We start from the raw sequence: 21225 nt of genomic DNA, 5'->3' as shown, positions 1-21225 counted from the left end.
CAGCTCCAGAATATTAGGCAAAAACTGCTCAGGACTTCAGGATAAGGCCTAAAACTTGCATAATGGCAATTTTCCCACTTAAAAGGTAAAACTATCACATTAAATGCTATGGAAACAACAACAAGAACAAGAGAAGACTACAGTTTGAAAGAAACATTAATTGATGGCTTGTATTGAATTAGTGCTCTCCATTTCCCAGTGACTGTTGAAGCCAAATTAAATTGGACAGTGTTGCACCATAGACCAGTTCAGCTGTTTTATAACTTCTAAAATATCTTCTCTTGCTTTATACACCATGTATAGTATTATTGTACTGCTCTAATTTGAAAAGGCATTCATACCTGGTGCAAAAAACAAAACAAAAAGACAAGTAACCATTCAGAGTGGAAAATACATCTGCTTGTTTGAGAATTTTGTTTTTACTGTTAAATACATCTGAATGAAAGAGGAAATCTGTTTCAGTATAGAACTGTGCATTTTCTTCACCTAACAGAATGGACAGCATCTCATCACCCTGCAGTCTGACACAGAACATCAAATAGGCACAGAATAAAATAACGAGAAGTGATCATAAAAGCCCAATAGGGGGCGTTCACACCGAAAAGTCCCAAACTTAAGATATTGCACTTTCTGAACGAGATCATCCTCTCAGAGTCGCTGGCGCTTACCTAGTCTTTGTGTTGCATAGCCTTTAAATGAAACCCTGACAAGAAATTAAATTATGCACTTTCTTCCAGTTTTATCACAGCCTAAGAGTGGAGTTTGACTAATTTATGCTGTGGTCTCATTTTGATGTCATGGCATGAGAGTTGTAAACTCAAGATGACTGCACTAATGAACTAAAGCTGTAAGGACAGGGGCCATTTCAGCTTGCTTGGTTTTAGCTGAAGGTGAGCTGTAAGACATGCATGGCTCTCCATGCTCACCAATTACGATCTATTGGTAAATGCACATCAGACTACCTTTCTGTGACATCTGGTAATGTCAATTTCTAACTGGTATTGACAATGAGACTGCATAAATTTTGAATGACGGACACATGACGACTCCTCTGTGACAACTTGCTCTATTGTAAGACATGAATTGCTTGGTCTGGGTATGTGCTATAGTTGCCATGGGAGTACCTGAGAAGGTTTCACTGCTTTTTAAAAAACCTTAAATATACAGTATACTCCCACATACCATAACAATTACTATTTGGTAGATTAATAAAGAATATTCTCCATAATGTAAATTGTAGGGAAAAAGATGTCTATTTTAGGTTTGCATTTATGATGCTATTATTTCCTGTGAACTAAGCAAAGAGCAAGAAATATTAGTTAGCAGTACAAGGACAAAGTTCCGTCTGATAAGGCTATCGATACAAGATACCATCACCACCTTCCAGTTTAGAGTAGCTTAAGGCAACCATTTCAAAATGCCCTCAAGTAAAAATTCGACCTACAAATGAAGGCCGAAAACTACCCACTAGCCTTCACAAAACTGTCCCTCAATAGAGAGGAAGTACCAAGGAAACTAAAACGTCCTCCAAGAGTTTCTCGTCTTGCAGGTCAGAGTTAGGTGGTTGGACTGTCCAGGAGTAGAACCATTTCAGAAGGTTGTAAAACTGAAGCAACAACGGCATCATTTTTTAAATGAACAGTCAGGCCATCCAAACAGGTAATTTTTCTGCACAGTGGAAAAAGAAAACTCTACAGACCAAGATTACTCAACACCTGCATGTAAGCTTTAAATGTACATAAAATGCAACATGGCTAAATGTTTCCAAGAAGCAGAATCAGAGGTGTTTCTTCAGGGAGAATAAACGCCTTCTGTTTGGGCTCTGCATTATATTGGGTGAGCCTAATTACGGCATGTCACCTCAAAAACATATGCCATTGAGGGTTTGGCTTGAAATAACTGGTTATGTCAAGACTGATATTCCTTTGTACTGCTGAGCTCTGAAAGACTCACAAGTAATATTGTAGAACACATCAGCATATACAAACACACCCAGTGTTTCAAGAAACCAAATCATCAATTAATCATTAAAAAAGAAAACACACAAAAAAAAAAAAAAAAAAAAAAAAAAAAAAAAAATTGCCCTCCATATGGTCACACCTTCACATGTGGGGTCTTTTCACTATAATTTGAGAAGCATCTACTTTCATCTCAAGTTCCTAAGAAAAGCAAAGTTTGCTTCTGATCAAGCCTCAGTTATTGGCCAGACATTTGGGGGATGGGGTAACATTGCACGCCTTGGCCAAGATTGCTCCTCTTCCTCCTCAAGGGCTGCCGAATGCATTTAGGATGAATAAGCTCTGTTGCTGCTAGCTGAGGAGGAACAGGAGGTGAAATTGTAGGTCGGGGGAGGGGCAAATTAACTCTTGGTTCAGGAAGGGGCGGAGTCTGGGGCACTTTCACCCGCCCTGAGGGTGTCCCAGTCTGTGGCCCCCTGCCGCACACACGCACCGCCTGCCTCTGCTCCTCTGCAGTCCGTGAGGAGTGTGCTTGTCCCTGGCTCATCACCCTCTCCTCCATCTCCCCCGGGGGGGCCCAGGCCCTGAGAGCAGCCCTGTGCTTTCACCTCCAGCAGGGCCGTGGCACCGCGCCCCTCGCGTTCATCTCCGGCCGGGTTTGGGGCTTGCACCTCCAAGGGCGGCCCTGGTGTCTCACCGTCCAGGTGCGTGGCTGACAAGGCCTCTGTGATGATGGCCTCCGTAAGGATGGCTGCCGTTTCTGCCATCCAGTCCTGCTCCGCGGGCATTCCCGCAGCTACGGGCGGCCGGGGGGTGGGGATGCCATTGGCCGCCTCAACCTGGGGCGGATTCGGAGCGGGTGGCCGATCCTGGCCGTTGGGGGCGGGGCCTACCACACTCGTGTTGTTGTTCAGGTTGTCCTGGCCCGCCTGCTGGTTCTGGAGCAGCATCTCCTGGATGCGGATCTGCTGCAGGATGGCTGGCAGCTCGTAGTGATGAAAGAAGTAGATCATGGAGTGCTGGGGACAGACAAGAACACATTGCAGTGAGCGGAGGGGGCAGGAGGCAGGTCACGCACCTTAAAGCATTTCCCTCCCATTGGGTGGTCATTTCTGTTTATAGAAAACAAACCTTAATTCCAAAATTGTAACTATTCATTGTATAAAGAATGCTGAACAGAATTCCTATCTAAAGTTGGAACCAGACACCCTCCCCCCAAACTTTGACCAAAACAACCTCACCTGAATGAAGAGCCAGGATGTGACGAGGGCCAGGCTGCTGTACTGTCCATTAAAGCGATAGTGGTAGGCGTAAAACGCAAAATGGTACAGATAGAAGAACCTGGGAGGGGGAGACAGACACAGCTCCCTGAAATGACCTTTTAAAGCTCACGGTTTTACAAAGTGGCAGATAATGTTTGCGCCAGAGGAAGCACTATACTTCAGAGCGAACGGCTGCAAGAGCACTCAAACTTTTACTTTTTAATTGAGTTGCTACAGGCAGTTTAAACAAGTTGCAGAGAGCTTAGCAAACGATTATTTCCAACTTTGATCTTGAATATAAAACACACATACACTACATATATACTATAATATATAAATGTTAGCTGTAATGTGAAAAGATGAGTCACTCTGCGCTGCAGCTCTGAGGCATAAATAAGGAGCTTGTGGACTGGAGAGAGGTTTGAACACCAGGGGCCAGGTGGTGCAAGCCCTGCAGCTGGACAGAATCTCCTCAGGAGTGCTGGGAAAAGTGGGTTTCTCACTACACCTCCACTGCCCTATACTGTTGCCATCTTGCTTCAGTGCCTGACCAAACGTGATTTAGCTGTGATGAAACACTGATATCCGCTCTACAAGTTCCCTCGGGAAACAAGAAAAAGGAAGCTCAAACATAAGGCATTCTTTTTATGTATGGGGGTGCTTGGTTGTGTATGTACTTGGCTCAATGTGGACTGATATGTTTGTTATTATTTTTGAAAGTTTAACGTGATTTCAATGTGTGTGTGAGAGAGAGAGGGAGAATAAGCATCATAACCAAGCTTAGGAGCTTGAACCAGTGAGTTTCATCCAGGCATGTTATTGCAGCTATGCAGACCAGTGGTTCAGCAATGCTGTGCTTTATATAACTGAAAGGGCGAAGGGTGGAGCAAGCCTGCTGGCATACCTCAGCCAATGGCGTTTGCTCGTGTTCGTGTGGCAGCAGATAGCATCATACTGGTCTGCTAGCCACACAATGAGGATGATGTAGAACGCTGTGGTTGTGTCATTGAAAAACTCAGACATGATGGCTTCCATTCCTGTAGATGTGAATGAAGGAGAAATCTTAGAACTCTGCCAGGTTTCAGCATTTACATCTAGGCTTTTTTTTATGATGGCCTAAAATAATAATAATAAAATACAAACAAACAAAACTTTAAGGATAGATAACTAGACCACAAATCTCAGTGTTTTGCAAATGCAAGGCAATGTCAATATACAGAATCAATATCTTGCGTGTTGGGTGAAGTTCCTTTTGACTGTTTAATACAAATTGTGGTTCTATGAAATATGACAATATTTAGGCCACATGGCACAGCACAGTGACACTGTAAACGCAGCATGCTGCTTGCGGCTGGCTGTGCAGGCTATGTGGGTGTTCTGGCCTGGAGCACTCTCCGGTAGCTCTACCTACCCACGAGGGCCAGGATCACAGTGAGGAGAGGGGCCGCAGGGAAGGCGATGGTCATGTTCATCTCAAGCATCTGCAGAAGGTCCACTGCACACCCAAAGAAGGAACAAGGGACAGAAGAGTGACTGTATTAAACAGCAAAGGGCCCATGCTCATGGTAAAGGGAGTTTGCTGCATGCACACAATGCTGGTGGGTTCAGGGTGGACTCTCTTCCAGCAGCTTACCTATGAAGACAAAGATCTGGTGGTGGGAGTACCGGAGCAGCATAGACACAGACAGGGTCTGTGGCAGATGAAAGAAACCAATATTCAGTTACCAATAAATCAATTAGTACAGGATTTTTAAAAATACAACAACAAAAAAAAAAAAAGTATTAATTTGCCTTAAGGGCAGAGTATATTCAGTTAGGAGGTAGAATGTTAGGAGGTTTTACTCTTTCTTGGCTAATTTGATGAACTAAGATTACAACACACCAAATGATACGTTTTGGTACACATTTATTTTTGCCTTTTGTCATTTCAGTTGACCTTTTAAATATCCTCTGCATGGTATTGTAGTTTACTTTAGCTGAGGCAAATTAGGCCCACTGCAGCATTTTCAGAGCCACCAGCATATGACATGACTGCACTGACCAACACACATCAGTCATAGCACCAGTATTACACCTTCTGTTACTGCATATGACAAGGTCAGTCAGTTAAACAAAGTAAGATACTCACAAATATCACCATGATTACAAAAGCAGCCAGATATGAGGTACGTGCCATCCACATACTAACAAAACGGTAGTGTTCTCCTGAAACCACGTTCCTCAGGAACCCTAAACACACAATCAATATATTAATACAATTACTGTTATTCAAGTCCATGGTTAACCATGTTTATATGTATACGCCTTAAAATGATTTGTGCACACCAAACCATAACACATGAAAAGTGGTCATTACATAGTATTCCCTCCCACTAATCTTTAGCTTGAATGGCCTGAAGGGAGCACTACCGCAAAGCAAAATGTGTTGAGGCCACTAACCCGACATTTGGGACCTAGAGACAAACTTCTTGCAGATTCTGATTTCTTGGTCTATAGAACCAGTCTATAAAACCACAAAGCTATTTTGGTTTTGAACCCAAGAACACAAATGGCGTTAATTCATTTGTTAATGCATTGATTTTGTGGCTTGTCGTATCAGTCTAAGAAGCCTGGCGGACTTGGGGGGGGGGCTGGGGCATGTATAAGGGTCATAGAGCTTTTGGACTTTTTTTTGCCAGAACTGGGCTTGAACCCTGCAGGTTTCTGCTTGAAACTATATTTACCTTTATTTTCCTCATTTTCTGCTAAAGCTTTAACACTGGACATCAGGATGTCATCATAGCCAAGGAACTCATCCAGCAGGAAGCGGCTGAAGCCGTCTCCAAAGCACTGGTCCTTCATTGGGTCTGCAAACAGTTGAAAATGGCGTCACCAAATTAATGCCATAACCTTGTAAAACCAATGCTCAAGTTGTTATTTACAACCTTTTAAGTACTCTGCCATTAGTCATAAATATTCAGATCTTGTCATGTTAAATATTTATCAAAGCACATAAAAGCAAATAGTTGCTCTCAGTCAAAATAAACAAACAAACAAACAAACAAACAAACAAACAAACAAACAAACAAACAGAGACAGCTGGCCTTCATTCAAGCCTTCTCGAGCCTCTGTGGGCATCCAGGGCTCTGGCAGACTGGTGCCACTCACCCAGGGTGACCACCATGACAGGAATGTTGAGGCGCTGCCGTGTGGTTTGGGATAGGCGGAGGAAGCCGTACTCCAGAGAATACTCCACTATGTACTCCTCCTGAGGCCACACTGCGCATGGAAACATACAGGCCTGTCACACCACCCCATGCTCCAACACCGTTCAGCACGTAATGAGCTGGCAGCATGTGATTATAAGAACAGTAAACAGGAGCAACTGTGCTGTGAGACATCTGACCGAATCGTACAGGTAATATGGATTATCCAGTCAGCCCTTATCTATTTCTGCCTCACAGACCTAAGGCTTGGTGGCCTATTTTAAGCATTATGAAGGAACATTAAGACTCGTCTTTAAGTTGTATTAATGTTCACATTAGTCAAAACCACAACATATACAGTGCCCCTAGTAAGTGTGCAGCCTTCACTATTTTTTGTATTTCTGCATAAATTTTACCTGAAATGTTATCAGATCTTCACCTAATCCCTAAAGCTAGACAGATACAAAAACATTAGTTTTAAAATGTATTTATTAAGCATAAATATGCAACATTTAAAAATATCTCTGCTGTAAAGCTTATGTGAATCTCTAGTAGTTCATTTAAAGGGGTAATTAAAGTGGGGTGTTTCAATCAAGAGTATCGCAATGAAGTGCTAGTTTATCAGGCCCGGTCGTTTCAATAAACTCATAAAACCCAAAAAAGAACCTTTACCAGTCCACTGTGACACCACTGAGATGAAATATAAATGGAGGAAGTTCAGCACCACTGTTACTCACCCAAGGAGTGGTCGTCCAGCAAAAATCGCTCCAAGGGTGTGGCGAATAATAGTACTGAAAGTCACAAAGAACCCCAGGGTAACAACTAAGGACCTACAAATCTCAATGGTGATGATTCCACCATCAGGCAAACACTGAACAAGAACATTTGGTAGGATAACAAGGAGGAGGCTACTACTTTCCATAACTCTGTTGCCAGTCTAAAGTTCTCAAGACTAGATGGATAAGCTAGAGGCTTACTGGAAGAATATTCTGTGGATAGATTAATCAGCGACAGGATTTTTGGTTTAACTGAAAAGTGTTATGTTTGCTGAAAACCAACCACCACATTCCAACCCAAGACCCTCACCCCAGCAGTTAGGCATGGGGGTGGCTGTATAATGGTTTGAAACTGCTTTGCTGTCTGCTTTGGTCCAGGTCGATTTGCCATTATTTATGGATCTAAGAATTCTGAATTGTGCCAGCAAATGTTCCAGCAGAATGTCAGAGTATCTGTCTGTGTACTGAAATTTAACCACAAGTGGATCATGCAGCAAGACAATGACCCTAAGTACAAGTCTATAAAGAAATTGATAAAGGAGAAGAAATTTAACATTTTGGAATTGCAAGTCAAAGTCCAGGGCTCAACCCAATAGAATTGTTGTGTAAAGGGCAGTTCACACAAGGAAGCCCACCAACATTCCCGAGCTGACGCAGTTTTGTAAGGAGGACTCGGCCAAAGTTACTCCGACCCATTGATCACTAGTTCCCAGAAACATTTGGTTGATGTTATGCTCAAGGGGGTCACAGCAGTTACTGAATGCAAGGGTTCACATACTTTTTATATTAAAGATACTTGTTGGATCATTTTGCTCATTAAATAAATATAAAAAATTTAATCTTTTTGCATCTTTTGTTTAATTTGATTCCTATTACCTAACTTTAGGGGTTAGATAACAATCTGATCCCATTTCAGGTCAAATTTATGCAGAAACACAGAGAATCATATGCTTCACTGAGTGGAGTAAAGGCCTGAGCTCAGGCACAATCAGCAGGAGATAGCTGCAGCTTCGTCAGCAAGCAGAAGCCCTGTGAACTGCTAGAGAGCACCACCACCACCACCCCGTCTCTCTCCCACACACACACGCACAGTTAACAGAAAGGCTCTTTGTTCCAATGCTGACGAAGCCTGTGAGGAAGGCAGAATGCCACTCCATCATTCGTTTCAAAACCACCTACACAGTCAAAGTGTGACTAAGACATCTACACTGAACATTGCTTATAGGACATTAAATGGAAGATGATTTAATAGTGAATAGAAGTAAATAAAATCTTCAGTGAAGCTTCAAGGTTGAAAGAGCTGAGGGTTAACTCTGGGTTTAAAAATCTAATTAGAATCCAGGAGCTCTGCAGTTGTGGAACCGATGGCTGATGCTGTTAGGAACCCTCAATCCCTTATTCTGGTCATATTACATTAGCTACATGCCTCAAGGCCTCCTGGCACTGACCTGCGTGACGGCTCTGGGGGAAAAAGCGAGGAAGCAAGAAAATAGGGTAGGCAGAAAGATCCAATGCACCAACAGATGGGGGCATCGCAGGCACGAGCGGATGGGGGGCAGGAGAGAGGCAGGCGAGTGAGGTCATGAGGTCATACAGGAAGAGCAGGAGTGGAGCTGGCTGTCTGTGTGGCCGGGGGCGTGGGAGAGCGGTGGACGTGTGGAACTTTACCTGCTTGGGTTAGCATCTCAATCTCGGAGACAGTCTCCTTCAGCAGCTGCGTACCTTTAGAGGGCGCCTGGCTGAAGGATAGGTCCTGCGAGTCATTGTTTCCTGGAGCTGGGACACCAGCACCCAGCGACGGCTTCAGTCGCGGCTCGATGTCCAGCTCGAACTGTGCCGGTGAACAAGAAAGACAGAGGGAGGAATGGGATGGAAGGAACCTTGCAATTTTAAAACTGGCTGCTTCAGCATCATTTTACAGCAAGCAGCCATACGCCTGCATTCCTGGACACTCACCCGCACGGAGCTGTTGTCGAACATGTCCATGGTCATCTCCTCTTCCTCCTCCTCATCTTGACGGGCGGGGGCTGGGCCAGTGTCCGGCTCCCTGACAAGCCCCTGGAAGCCCTCAGCCTCGTAGAACTGCAGGAAGATGGGTGCACGGCTGGAGTTGCGTTGGATCTCCACGCGCAGGATGCCGTCGCGTGGCCATTTCTCCCGGACGTGCTCCAGGCAGTTGATAGGCGAGCGAGAGAAGGCGATGTGGATGTAGGCCAGAATGAAGAGCACAAACAGGGCCTACCAATGGGGGGTTGGGGGTAATCCAGACAGCAGGAACACGTGCGCATGCACACACACACAGGCAAGAAAATAAAAGGCATGTCAGTGATAGGCAAGATGTCCCACTTATATCAATAAATGTTTACCTACAGTAAAATAAATAAATAAATAAAAATAAATCACAAAGTATCCATATTCTGACAACGTTTACCCCTGAGACTGTCCTAACAATTGGTCTTTATAATCGCTTCCAATTGTTTAAGCATATCTACTAATTAGGCTATTGAGTAATCAAGATCTGGTTAAGGGGGATAAGATGGGTGCCCTGAAGATGCTCTTCAGGTCAACAGGTCATCAAGCCATTGCATGAAGACAGCCTTCCCCTTATAACTAGGAAAATACAGAGTCCATTAAAGAGTTACGCTTCTCATTATTTACATCTTATCACACAAGTCTTCAAGCACCATTTGTGCCAGACTCTTTATGGTTGTGCTATAGTCCACATGCAAATAAACGTGATGTCAGTATTACGTTATAAGCACAATATTATAGTGTCAACATCTGAGCAGACATTTAATCTGTTCTGTGCTCAACTTCCCTCTAATTTTACTACTCATAATCATAGATTGCTTTGGGTAAACAGGGTGCAGGCGAATATGTCTGTACGAGGCTGTCAAATGACTTTCACTTACTTATCTTACTGAATCGTAAGAGAGGCAATATCCAGTCAGAACCCCAGATTGGTTGGGGTTGTTGCATTAGACACAGTAAAACTGACACACAGACAGCACAACTGAACATTTTCAACAAGGTTGTGCCATGAAGCCAGAAAGCAATGTTACAATATTTCAAGACACCTCCTAAACAACTATTTTCCAGTGCCTTATTTATAGGTCTCAAATCCATTATATCCTTAATGACATAAACGCCAATATATCTTATTCCACATCTCAACAACAGCAAACGACACATTAGAACGATTCTAAGTAAACATTAAAAATACGTACCTTCAAAAGTACGAAGAACTCGAAAATCCTTCGAAAGGACGGCGGAAACAGTCTGGCATAGGTAACTGCCATCTTAAAAAAGAGGGCGTGAAAAAGTCGATCCCGCACATTGATGAGTGGATTCTGGTTAAGATTTGGATTGCGTATTCGGTTCGCCCCGCCATTGTTATTCAATGGTACGTTGTTATTCAAGTTGCCCTGGTTGTCTGACATTTTTTATTCCGGAGCCAATGGTTTATAAAGAGAACTGTTGGTGTATGTTATATCATGCGGGGAGCAACGTGCGCAGATCATTCGCTACAGATCACCAGGTTTATAGCGAAAGATATAAACGAAGATAGCTAGCTAGGTGACTTCAATGCATCAAAATGCATTTGTTAGCGAGCCACTTGCTGAGATACTTAATTTTACATTAACCAGTACGGTTCATTAATTACACCCAGTGCCAAATCTTAGTTATGGCGACGTTGTAGGTTGCTTCTTGCTTGGCAGCTGCTTTCTAGCTATGCATTTCTTATGACATGGTTACAAGGTAGCCAAGATGGCTAGCCATCAAAAACAATTAGACTCGCCAAGTTCGTTGCTGTTACGAAGAACAAATTAAGGAGGAGCATGTTACACCGTTATCTAAAATCGTTATTTTCAGCAGACGTTTAGACGGACTCGGACTTCCTGGTGCTGAATTAAGTCTTGTCCAGTAGTACATCGCAGGGTTAGCTAACTGCACTGAAGCTAGTTAGCGTTGTAGCTCAACTACACTTCGCTCAGTGGCTGCCCCCTACTACTAACATGCGAATTCAGAAATAGTTCGCTACATTAAACCCTTCGTACAGACTGATTTTATATAGTTAGGCTAGGCTATTAGTGCAGCGTACTTCAGAACCGGCAACTAACGCGACTGGATGATCTAGTAACAGTCAATCATAGCCAGCTAGCTAGCGGTTAGCAGCACAGCTCGCGCTGACGTGCGCCTGGGTCAGTACCACAGAACCCGTATATTGTGTTCCAGCGAGCTTCCCGGTGAACCCTGACAGTGACCGTCCCTCTAAAATTCCGCCAACTTGACAGTCTCTAGATCCGTTCGATGGCGACTCTGGTAACATGAATCCTATGCCACAATCCTGCTGTTTACTCTTGGTTTTAAGGCGTATTTGAGAGAGTGACGGGAAAGAAGCAAGCGAGAGGATAGTAACGTCGTGTTTCAAGGTGGGACCAAATTACAGCGCCATCTGTCCGCTGGATGACCACATAATGCGCAACGAGATCTCGGCTAAACCCCGAACCACTTCATTTTTTAACACCGAAGCAAGGACTCGCTAAATAACCACAGTAAATACTGGCTCTGAATCAAACATGCGAGGCTTTCTGTACCGTTTTTGGAGACCGTTAAGATGTTCCTTAGTTACTATAGCGAATGCCATTAAACTCCTATCCAATGGGGGCGCTATGAAACTTCTCTGGGACAGAAGCGGGGAGAGAGAGAGAGAGAGAGAGAGAGAGATACACACAAACACTTCAAAATTCCGTCGATAGACATGGAAGTTAACTGAGTTTCAGGACGTCTGTGGTGAATATTCTTACACAGAACTGTATGGTTAATGTATATGTTTATAAATAAGTCGTCATACGTTATCCCTTTCCCGCCACATACACATTTCGCATTTTGTGCGTTTTTGTCGAACTAGGTAGTTAAATGGCTACCTAGTATGGTACTCCACCATAGATTCAGTGACTATTTAGTTTGACCATTGCTTAGTCGAAACTAAGCGTTCAGGTATTACATTAGCCAAAGCCTTCGTCAGTGAAATAGCTATGGAAGTCGTGTATGTCTGCGAGTGGGAGAAGAGACCCAAAAGCAACCATAGCCCCTCCATCTCGTTGGTGTGTGCATGGTCCTGCAGGAACATCATCGCCTTTACAACGGACCTTAAAAATGAAGATGACGACAAAGGTAGGATAAGACGTTAGGTGCATAAGTGGCTTCGGTTTTCAGTCGAGTCAAACTGCATTCTGCCTTATTAATGCGTGGAGCGAATCGTTTTCATTTACCAGGAGCCGCAGGTGACGTTAGGTTGCTAGTTGTATTGTGCACCGTTAATTTTACCATCTAGTCAGCTCATTTATGATCATGACTGGTATACTGCCAGCTGTGTTGTTTGTTAACAACATTCAAACACTATTCTTCTTGTGTTTTAGATCTCAGTCACATGATCCATATCATTGACACTGAACATCCCTGGGATGTCTATTCCATCAATAGCGGTCATACAGAAGTTATCTCATGCTTAGAATGGGATCAGTCAGGTAAGTAAACCTGAATGGTCGAGATTAAGTAATATTTCAAAGGAAACTCAATCAGTTGGGCCTCATTTAGCTCCTTTATGGTCTCTTCACTTTTTTGTCCCTAAATAATAGTTCTTACAAAATCATTTTAGTAGGTTTTGGTATTCAAGATGTGCTTCTCTGTCTAGAAACTGATCAGTGTCAGCCAGAAGTCTCATCATGTAACTGGACTATATCTCATTCAGGAAATGTGTGCATGCTTACAGAAAGGATATTAAAAGCTAATTGTGCATTTAATTCACTTTAGAAGTATCTGACCTCATAAATTTCAGATATGTAGTTTACTTCTCTGAACTGCTTGGTTCTTATTTAAGAGAGGTTGTATTTTGTATGGATGGATGTGTGTCTCCTGAAGATAAGTATTGCAGTTCTGATGGCACTTGTTGAAGTGTGCAGTACTGGACATTGCAGTTTACTTAATGTAAATGTGCCTGGCTAGGATCCAGGCTACTTTCTGCCGATGGAGATGGACAGATCAAGTGCTGGGCAATGACCGAGCACCTTGTGAACAGCTGGGAGAGTACTCAAGGCAGCTCTGTTGAGGGAGACCCTATTGTGGCTCTCTCATGGCTGCATAATGGAGTCAAGCTTGCACTGCATGTGGAGAAGGTAAGGAGGAAAAAAAAATGTGTGTGTTTTATATTTTTATATATATAATATGAGTTGGTTGCTGGTTGAAGCGCTGCCACTGTTGGGGCCCCTGAGCAAGGCCCTTAACCCTCAATTGCTCGTTGTACTCAGTCATAATTGTAAGTCGCTTTATTACTGATGAGTCTCAGGCACATAGCTTTCATTGTGCTCTCCACGCCACATGCACAGTCTGGCTCAACCAACTTCGGTGAGAAGTTCTCCCGGGTGAAGTTCTCTCCGTCGCTCACGCTGTTCGGCGGCAAGCCCATGGAGGGCTGGCTGGCAGTGACGGTGAGCGGCCTGGTGACGGTGTCCCTGCTGAAGCCGAGTGGTGCGCTGCTGTCAGCCAGCGAGAGCCTGTGCCGGCTGCGTGGACGCGTGGCCCTCGCCGACATCGCCTTCACGGGTGGTGGCAACATCGTGGTGGCTGCCACTGATGGCAGCAGCTCCTCCCCCGTACAGTTCTACAAGGTGTGCGTGAGCGTGGTGAACGAGAAGTGCCGCATTGACACTGAGCTGCTGCCCTCGCTCTTCATGCGCTGCACCACCGACCCGGTGCGTCGAGACAAGTACCCGGCCGTCACACACCTCAAGTTCCTCACTCGTGAGAACTCTGAACAGGTGAGGCTACGCTGTTGGTATGGTGACAGTGGTGTGTTGCAGAGAAGTTGAGCATGGCCAGGAGTCAAAAAAGAAGGACATTCCGTAATGTTTATACTCACTGAAAACTAAAGATTAAGAAGCAGTCTCTCCTAGGGTTATAGGTTACATTCTTCATAATAAAGTGAATGTTTTTGAAGGTGCTTCTATGCGCGTCCAGTCAGATGGGCAGCATTGTAGAGTGCTGGTCATTACGAAAGGAGGGACTACCAGTCAATAACATATTTCAGCATCGCTCCCCTGTTGGTAAGTAATGTGATGTCCAGTGTTTAGATGCATTTCTAAGCTCTGCCTTATAAAACTGTTTGTGGGATGGCTTCTGGTCCTTTCAACTGCAGCATATGAAAGTGCTGTGTAAACTTGCTGTTCACCCCCTTCCTCATTTGATTTGGCCGTTGGTTTACAGTGGGAGAGAAGCAGCCGATGATTCTTAAGTGGCGAATCCTCTCGGCCACTAACGACCTGGACCGCGTCTCTGCCTTGGCTCTGCCCAAGCTGCCCATCTCGATCTCGAACACAGACCTTAAAGTTGCCTCCGACACAAAGTTCTGTCCTGGCCTTGGTAAAGAACTCCTTTTTCCGTAGTCAATTTATAGGCAGCACTCATGACTTTATTCACTGATCGTGACTTACCTTTGGAGTTTCAGCATTTTAAATGCTCCACATCTTAGAAATCTTAGTACAATGATCCTGTGTCCATCAGGTCTCGCTCTGGCGTTCCACGATGGCAGTATTCAGATATTGCACCGCCTCTCCCTCCACACCATGGGGGTCTTCTATGGGACCTCTGGCTCCTCCCAGCGTGTAGGGGATGAGCCGACCATCAAACGGCAGAGAGCTGGCGGCCCCACTGTGCACTTCAGAGCCTTGCAGTTTTCCTGGACCTCTCTGGCTCTGGTCGGCGTAGACAACCATGGCAAGGTGCACTGGCCAAAGTTGCCGACAAGCAAATTTGCCTATTTTAACTTTCGAAATTGACTAACTGACCCTCTTTTAGAGGTTGTAATTCCAAAATATTTTTTTTGTTTATTAATGTTGTTTTACTTCTTGTGTTGGTGAATGTAATGTAAACCTTTTAATTCAGACTAATTGAATTCGCACATAATCTGAGTGACTAGACAAGAAAAACAATTAAACCCGCCCTCTTTCCTGCCTCCTATTGCCGACCTTAGCTGCACATGATCCGAGTCTCTCCCTCCATGGGCCAGATATTAGACATGAACACTTTGCTCCGCCACCTTCTGTTCCTGCTGGAGTACTGCATGGTTACAGGCTACGACTGGTGGGATGTGCTGCTGCATGTCCAGCCTGGTATGGTGCATAACCTGGTGGAGAAGCTGCATGAAGAGTACATGAGGCAGAACCAAGCTTTGCAGCAGGTACCGTCACACATTAGTGGGACGTCTGGGAGGATAGCAACCTCATTCTCCCTTTGGTGGAAAATGCTCTTTAGAAAAAGGAGTACATAGGATGTTGATACTTGTTAGCAGCATGTAGACCAACATTTGCTTTAACCCACATCGAGATGCACAGCTGTCTTCCTTGTATTTTCACCTATGTTCTCCTTACTAATTGAAAATCTGCATATCCAGTGGATAAAACTACTGCCGTCTGCTTATATGAGTGAGCATTCACAACATTAGCATTACTGTGAATGAAATTCTTTCAGCAGCTGTTTCATTTGAAGTAATATGGTGGGTGGCCTGGATTATCACCTCTAAGATGCACAGTGCAGTATGACTGTTGAAAATGAGTAATCTGTGGCCAAACAAGCATTAGAGGGGTTTTTGGTTATTCACCAAAGTCATCTCTTTGTTTTCTTAAGTGACTACAGGTGTTTACAGAGATATAATGCATAATGTCGTATCCACACATAACTCTCAAGCTTTGTTACATGAAGATATCTAACAGCATGGCCAGCATGTGATGAAGCTGTTATACTTGGTCGCGTCTGCAAGGTGCTGGCCACCCGCATTGTAGCTGTGAAGGCCTCTCTGTGCAAGCTGTCTTCGGCCACAGCGGCCCGGGCCTGTGACTTCCACGCCAAACTGCTGCTCATAGCCATCAGCTCTACGCTCAAATCTCTGCTGAGGCCTCATGTGCTCAACACGCCCGACAAGAGCCCTGGAGATCGGCTAGCGGAGATCTGCGCCAAGAACACAGACGCTGGTAAGAAACATGCCCTAGAGCATCTATGGGGTGAAGAACTGTTTCCGGATCACCTTTATTCCTATGCACATTAAGATCGTTCTGGATAAGAAGAACCTATTCTAGGCTTGCCTGTGCTTAGATGGTATAAGATTGGAGCTTCATTTACAATGGAGCAAAAAATGATAATACACGTAAAAATATTGTGGAAAGAAAACAGAGTAAAACTGGTAAAAGTACACCAAACAGCAAGAACACAGTTCATTGTGACTGTGCCACAAACTCTCATCTAAAATGCATCTTAAATATCTTTTAAAAAGTGGTTTGCAGGTAAAGGAAATGAAAGCGAAATGGTTTGTATCTTCTATGATTTACTTTTTTGAAAATCCTCTGTAGGCAGGGGATGTTAAATGAAATCAGTCTGATCGAACTTCTTTGCCACTCATCCAGAAAAGTGCTTTTTGTGCAATGCCTTTTGATCTGTTGATCCATGAACGCAAGGACAATGAACACATCCATTGACCTTTCTGACTTGCTGTCGAGTGAGCCTTCTCACGTCGTCGTTATTCTGGCCAGACATTGACAAGGTGATGATCAACCTGAAGACGGAGGAGTTTGTTCTGGATGGACCCCCACTGCAGTCTCTCCAGCAGCTCATCCAGTGGGTGGGCGACTTCGTGCTGTACCTGCTCGCCAACCTGCCTAACCAGGTACGTTTAACAGAAAGCAGCTTAGAATTAATGACGCGTGAGATGTAGGGCGGCATTATTGGTCAGCCAACATGACTCTTTCTGTGGAATTCTCATTGATGATTGATGTATGAGCATCATCTATAACTCTTTCACTTACCCATCTTGGTTCTTATATTGTTCTGTTTAGTACTGATTAGTGTTAAAATGCAACATATTGGTTCTATTGCATAATGAGGTAATGTTGTGCCCTGTGACACTGAGAGACTGATGTTAGCTGCAACTCCTCCTCCTCCTCCTTCTCCGTGGAGCAGGGCTCCATTGTGCGTCCAGGCTTCGGCTTCCTTCGCGACGGGTCCTCGCTGGGCATGCTGCGGGAGATGATGGTGATGATCCGAATCTGGGGCCTGCTGAAGCCGGGCTGCCTGCCCATCTACACGGCTACGTCAGACAACCAGGACAGCATGTCTCTGCTGTTCCGCCTCCTCACCAAGCTCTGGCTCTGCTGTGAGTGCACCACATGACACGCCTCAGACATGTGCTGTCTGTGGGGGTGCTTTATTATTATTATTATTATGTTTTTTTTCGATTTTTGAAATGCAAAAAGAAGAGTACAGAAAGCCAGAGAGAGAGAGAGAGCAAAATAAAGAAAGCAAAAGAAAGTGGTCTATCTGAAACCCTCCGTTTGACCAGAGTGGAACAAACGCACTTTCACCGGGTACAACATTAGCCAGCTTTTAGTGTGATGGCAGCATATGTGCTTTGATTCATTTAACATCAGTGTTCCTGATGATGTATACTTCCTTTCTTTTACACTCCTGAAAGTTAACATGATGAATGATTTTGCTACATTTTTGCTTCCCCTGCTGTGGTTTTCCTGCGGGTGAAGCGCGAGACGAGGGCCACCCCCAGGAGCCGGACGAGACGCTGCTGGACGAGTGCTGCCTGCTGCCCAGCCAGCTGCTGGTACCCAGCATGGACTGGCTGCCCATCAACGACGGTGTCATCACCAAAATCCAGACCAAGCATCAACTGCGTTTGCAGTTCGGCAAACCCTACACACTGCCGGGACTCAACCCCAACGGCCAGGTGGAGCTCTTCTCCAGGTGAGCTGCACCGATCTCACAATCGTGATCCAGGTCCTATCTTTATCACAGGATATTTGCAGTTAATGTTGGGAATTAATTCTCTCCCACTACTAACGTCTTGTATGGAGTACTTTGGTCCACCCAAGCTCAATGACACTCTAGGTAAACACTTGTACTGAATCAGGTGAAATTATTCTGTTGAGCAGTTTCTTAAATCTTCAGTCAGTCATTTCTAACCCCCCCCCCAGGATTTGGAAAAGGTCGTACATACACTGATCCCATCTTGCATATATTATTCTAATGACCTTTACGTAGGTGTCAATAAGACCTTTTTTGGCTCATCTACAGTTGCTACAGTAGCAAGATTAATAATGGCTACAAAGAAAAAGTATCATCTTACACCGATTATAGCATCCCTCCATTGGCTCCCTGTTGATTATAAGGTTCAATTCAAGGTTATTTTATTTGGCTTTAAAGCTCTAAATGGAGCTGCCCTAGCTTACGTTACAGAATTACTCTAATCCTACTCTTATTCCAGATACCTGAGATCTTCCAGTTAGCTGGTCCTAGCTGTTCCACATGTACCTAAATGATGCAGCTTTTGGAGTTGCAGCTCTGTAGCTATGGATCATATATGTGATGGCTGATGGTATTTCTGTTCCTGAATCTGTAGCTGTACCCACTCTTACTGATGAACTGGTCGAGAGGATTCAGGCCTGTGCAGAACACCATTGGGAACAATAATATATCACACTTTATGGTGACTTGAACAGTTGTCTTTGAGTTGACTTCAGTGAGTCTTGAATGAAGGCCCTTACAGTCTTATTGATCTTATGCAGGTCTATTCATTCAAGTGTCCATGTGTGTATGCTTTGTTGTAGTCAATCCAGGCAGTGGATAGGTAGATCTGTCTGCTCTTTGAATCTTGGATGACAGCTTTGTCTGTCAGTATGCAGTGCTTTGAGCCTCTGGTTGTGTTACCAATCCTCTTATGAGCAGTGCTCATGTACATGCACATCAGCTCATTCAGCTTGTTGCCTAGTACTCCTGTCAGGAGCTTCCATGTTGTGGACAAGCAGGTTATTGGTCTAGTTGGTTGTTTGGCCTTTTTTGGGTTCCTTCATGACCAGTACTGTTGTGCCTTTTGTTAACAATCCAAAATGGGAGCCAGTAGATAGTAGCTGGTTCATTTGTTTACATTTACAACATTTGGCAGCCGCACTTGTCCAGAGCAACCGAAGTGCTTTGTAGTCGCTATCAAATACATATCCCCCTGTGAGAATAGACAGATCAGTGGTAAAAATACTATCGGCATGAAACCCTGCCTATAGTGAAAAAGAAGGCAGTAGAAGATTTTTAAGTGCTTAGTGACTCAGTGCAGAGGTGAGTTGTCTCAGCTTTATGGATCCTACATGGGTGTTGAGAGGGCAGAGAATATTGATGTATGTCTTTGTGTCTTGAGGGATGGTGGTTCTGCTAGTTGGCTAAGAGCTGTTTTTATTTATCTGTCTAAGCTAAATGCTGTGTGTGCTTGTGTATGCATGCACTCACAGTATAGGATAAATATTCCTTTGGTTTTATTGATAGGTACTTTAGAGAAGCTAATCATGCTATATTTGCATGTGTAAGATGATGAGCTTTTAGGTAATGCAAGTTTGTACTTTGTCATAAACAGCTATATTTGCAGGCAACACAAGGCCTAGTGGACTGATTTTAATCTTCATTGAGGCAGAACTGGAGAGACTGATCTCATACAACTGCAAACACTGAAGTTGATGACTTGCTCTAATTAAAATATGACAGACATAATGTAATATAGAATTGCTTCACTAGAAATGTATTAAGACCAAATGTATTCAATTACTAAATGTATTAATCATGATTAATGCTCCATTTATACCTATAATGCTATATCCTGTGCAGAAATGTTTAATAGCTACATACTATCCAAGTTCTTGATATCTTAAATCCTACTTAAGAAATAAAACATTCTATAAGATATATTATTAGATTCAGCAGATAATTTGATTTGCTGTTTTTGTCAAAACACATGAACCTTTGTTTAGTCAGGAAATTAGCTCTGACTGGCCTGTACAATTTTCATCAGACCTATTCACAAATCCTGGCTCAGCAGACAATAGCCAACAAAATTCTAGTGCATCTTTGTTTCAAGCAAGGCTGTAGCAAATTATTGTTTTGAAGAAATGCTGAAGCAAATTAGCTATATGTTTTTGTTTGTATTAGTCAGTTTTCCAAATAACAGAGCCGGTAAAAATGTTTTCCGTGTCATTTTTTAAATTGCTGACAGCCACAAAATGAATAACCTTTTGTTAAATATTTTTGTTAAAGCCTTGTTCCCAAATGGAACACTGGGGTAGACGGGCTTTTTTATTTCCAGTGACGCATTGACCGTCTTGGTCTGGATGAGTGTGCTCTTCTTCTGGCTATTAAGAGGAATGACATACCACCTGGAATGTTTGGCACTCAACACACTTGGAATTCAGACACTTGGCTTACAATTTTCCATTTTTGCTAAGAACAATTTCTTTTCAGGAGTCCAGCATCCCAGAGGATGGACAATCTCCGCTGCTTACACATGGGCATCTGTCCCACAGAGGACAGCAAAGCCTGTACCAGGTCCAAACAGACACATTACTCATTTATCATACGTAGGGGTGGGGTTGAAGACTTCAAGGCAACATCATTGCTATGATATTATACTACATCTACGCCACAAGTGTGACAAGCCTAAACTCGTCTTTGTGTGGCTCAGGTGTGGCTGTGTTACGATGCTGCGCTCCCCAAATAAGACCAACGCTATGAAACAGTGGGAGCAGCGCTGGATCAAGAACTGTCTGTGTGGAGGTCTCTGGAGGAAGATCCCCAACTCACTGCCATAAGATGGTCTCAACTGGCAGCAGGCCCATAACGAGGAGGGGGTGAAGATGTGCGTCATGTGCTACTGTCCTGCATTTGTGGGCTACGTGACTTAGTGGGGTGGTTAGCGTTGCCATACCATTACAAGTCAAAGGAACTGACTGTATGTGTTCTCACTGCCGAGGCGTTTAAATCCCTAATCAGGCAGCTTCAGTGAAATGTTTGTTTAAATAATGAGTAATGGTTTAATAATGTACTGTTTTAACTATCTGTAAATATTACCCATATTACTTTTTCAAAAAAATTTTTTTTATAATATTTTAATTTTCAATAAACTCAGTGTGCGCTATAACTTAGCTGGTGATATTTTTCAAACGAATGT

General features: G+C 43.7%; 2 protein-coding genes across 4 annotated transcripts; one reads left to right on the top strand and one right to left on the bottom strand.

Annotated features, from left to right (window-relative positions):
• Positions 1-138: 138 nt before the first annotated feature.
• tmem259 (transmembrane protein 259) lies at positions 139-11754 on the bottom strand. Of its 3 annotated transcripts, none has more exons than XM_026996803.3 (11): positions 10409-11754; positions 9138-9419; positions 8850-9012; positions 6368-6478; positions 5944-6066; positions 5349-5449; positions 4854-4911; positions 4632-4715; positions 4125-4257; positions 3200-3299; positions 139-2977 (listed from the first exon to the last, which is right to left on the bottom strand). In XM_026996803.3, the coding sequence occupies exons 1-11, from the start codon at positions 10619-10621 to the stop codon at positions 2372-2374; spliced, it is 1974 nt and encodes a 657-aa protein (XP_026852604.2). In that variant the 5' UTR covers positions 10622-11754; the 3' UTR covers positions 139-2371. The 3 variants fall into 3 exon arrangements, with proteins under 3 accessions (XP_026852604.2, XP_026852608.2, XP_081564207.1); XM_026996807.3 differs by having other exon boundaries at positions 8904-9012; XM_081708081.1 differs by lacking the exon at positions 6368-6478 and having other exon boundaries at positions 8904-9012.
• A 136-nt stretch (positions 11755-11890) lies between these two features.
• Positions 11891-21199, top strand: med16 (mediator complex subunit 16). The gene is made up of 14 exons (XM_026996814.3): positions 11891-12359; positions 12605-12712; positions 13191-13360; positions 13571-14002; positions 14182-14287; positions 14448-14603; positions 14745-14962; positions 15214-15420; positions 16000-16210; positions 16766-16899; positions 17193-17385; positions 17768-17984; positions 20520-20603; positions 20740-21199. Exons 1-14 carry the CDS (start codon positions 12221-12223, stop codon positions 20864-20866), a joined length of 2502 nt encoding a protein of 833 aa, XP_026852615.1. The 5' UTR covers positions 11891-12220; the 3' UTR covers positions 20867-21199.
• Positions 21200-21225: the final 26 nt, after the last annotated feature.

Source organism: Electrophorus electricus, chromosome 26, assembly GCF_041902795.1.
Source record: "Electrophorus electricus isolate QZ-2024a chromosome 26, ASM4190279v1, whole genome shotgun sequence".
Classification (NCBI taxonomy): Eukaryota; Metazoa; Chordata; class Actinopteri; order Gymnotiformes; family Gymnotidae; genus Electrophorus; species Electrophorus electricus.
Note: the sequence above shows the minus strand (reverse complement) of the source record. Positions and strands in the feature narration are given on the sequence as shown.

Bases quoted from the DNA above. Each gene is read 5' to 3' on its own strand.
- tmem259 (XM_026996803.3), bottom strand. From the start codon at position 10,621: ATGTCAGACAACCAGGGCAACTTGAATAACAACGTACCATTGAATAAC. The intron at 4,716-4,853 runs GTAAGCTGCTGG...TTGGGTGTGCAG, and splicing joins CCAGATCTTTGTCTTCATAG to TGGACCTTCTGCAGATGCTT. The intron at 4,258-4,631 runs GTAGGTAGAGCT...TCACATCTACAG, and splicing joins TGTGATCCTGGCCCTCGTGG to GAATGGAAGCCATCATGTCT.
- med16 (XM_026996814.3), top strand. From the start codon at position 12,221: ATGGAAGTCGTGTATGTCTGCGAGTGGGAGAAGAGACCCAAAAGCAAC. The intron at 14,003-14,181 runs GTGAGGCTACGC...ATGTTTTTGAAG, and splicing joins CTCGTGAGAACTCTGAACAG to GTGCTTCTATGCGCGTCCAG. The intron at 14,288-14,447 runs GTAAGTAATGTG...GTTGGTTTACAG, and splicing joins TCAGCATCGCTCCCCTGTTG to TGGGAGAGAAGCAGCCGATG.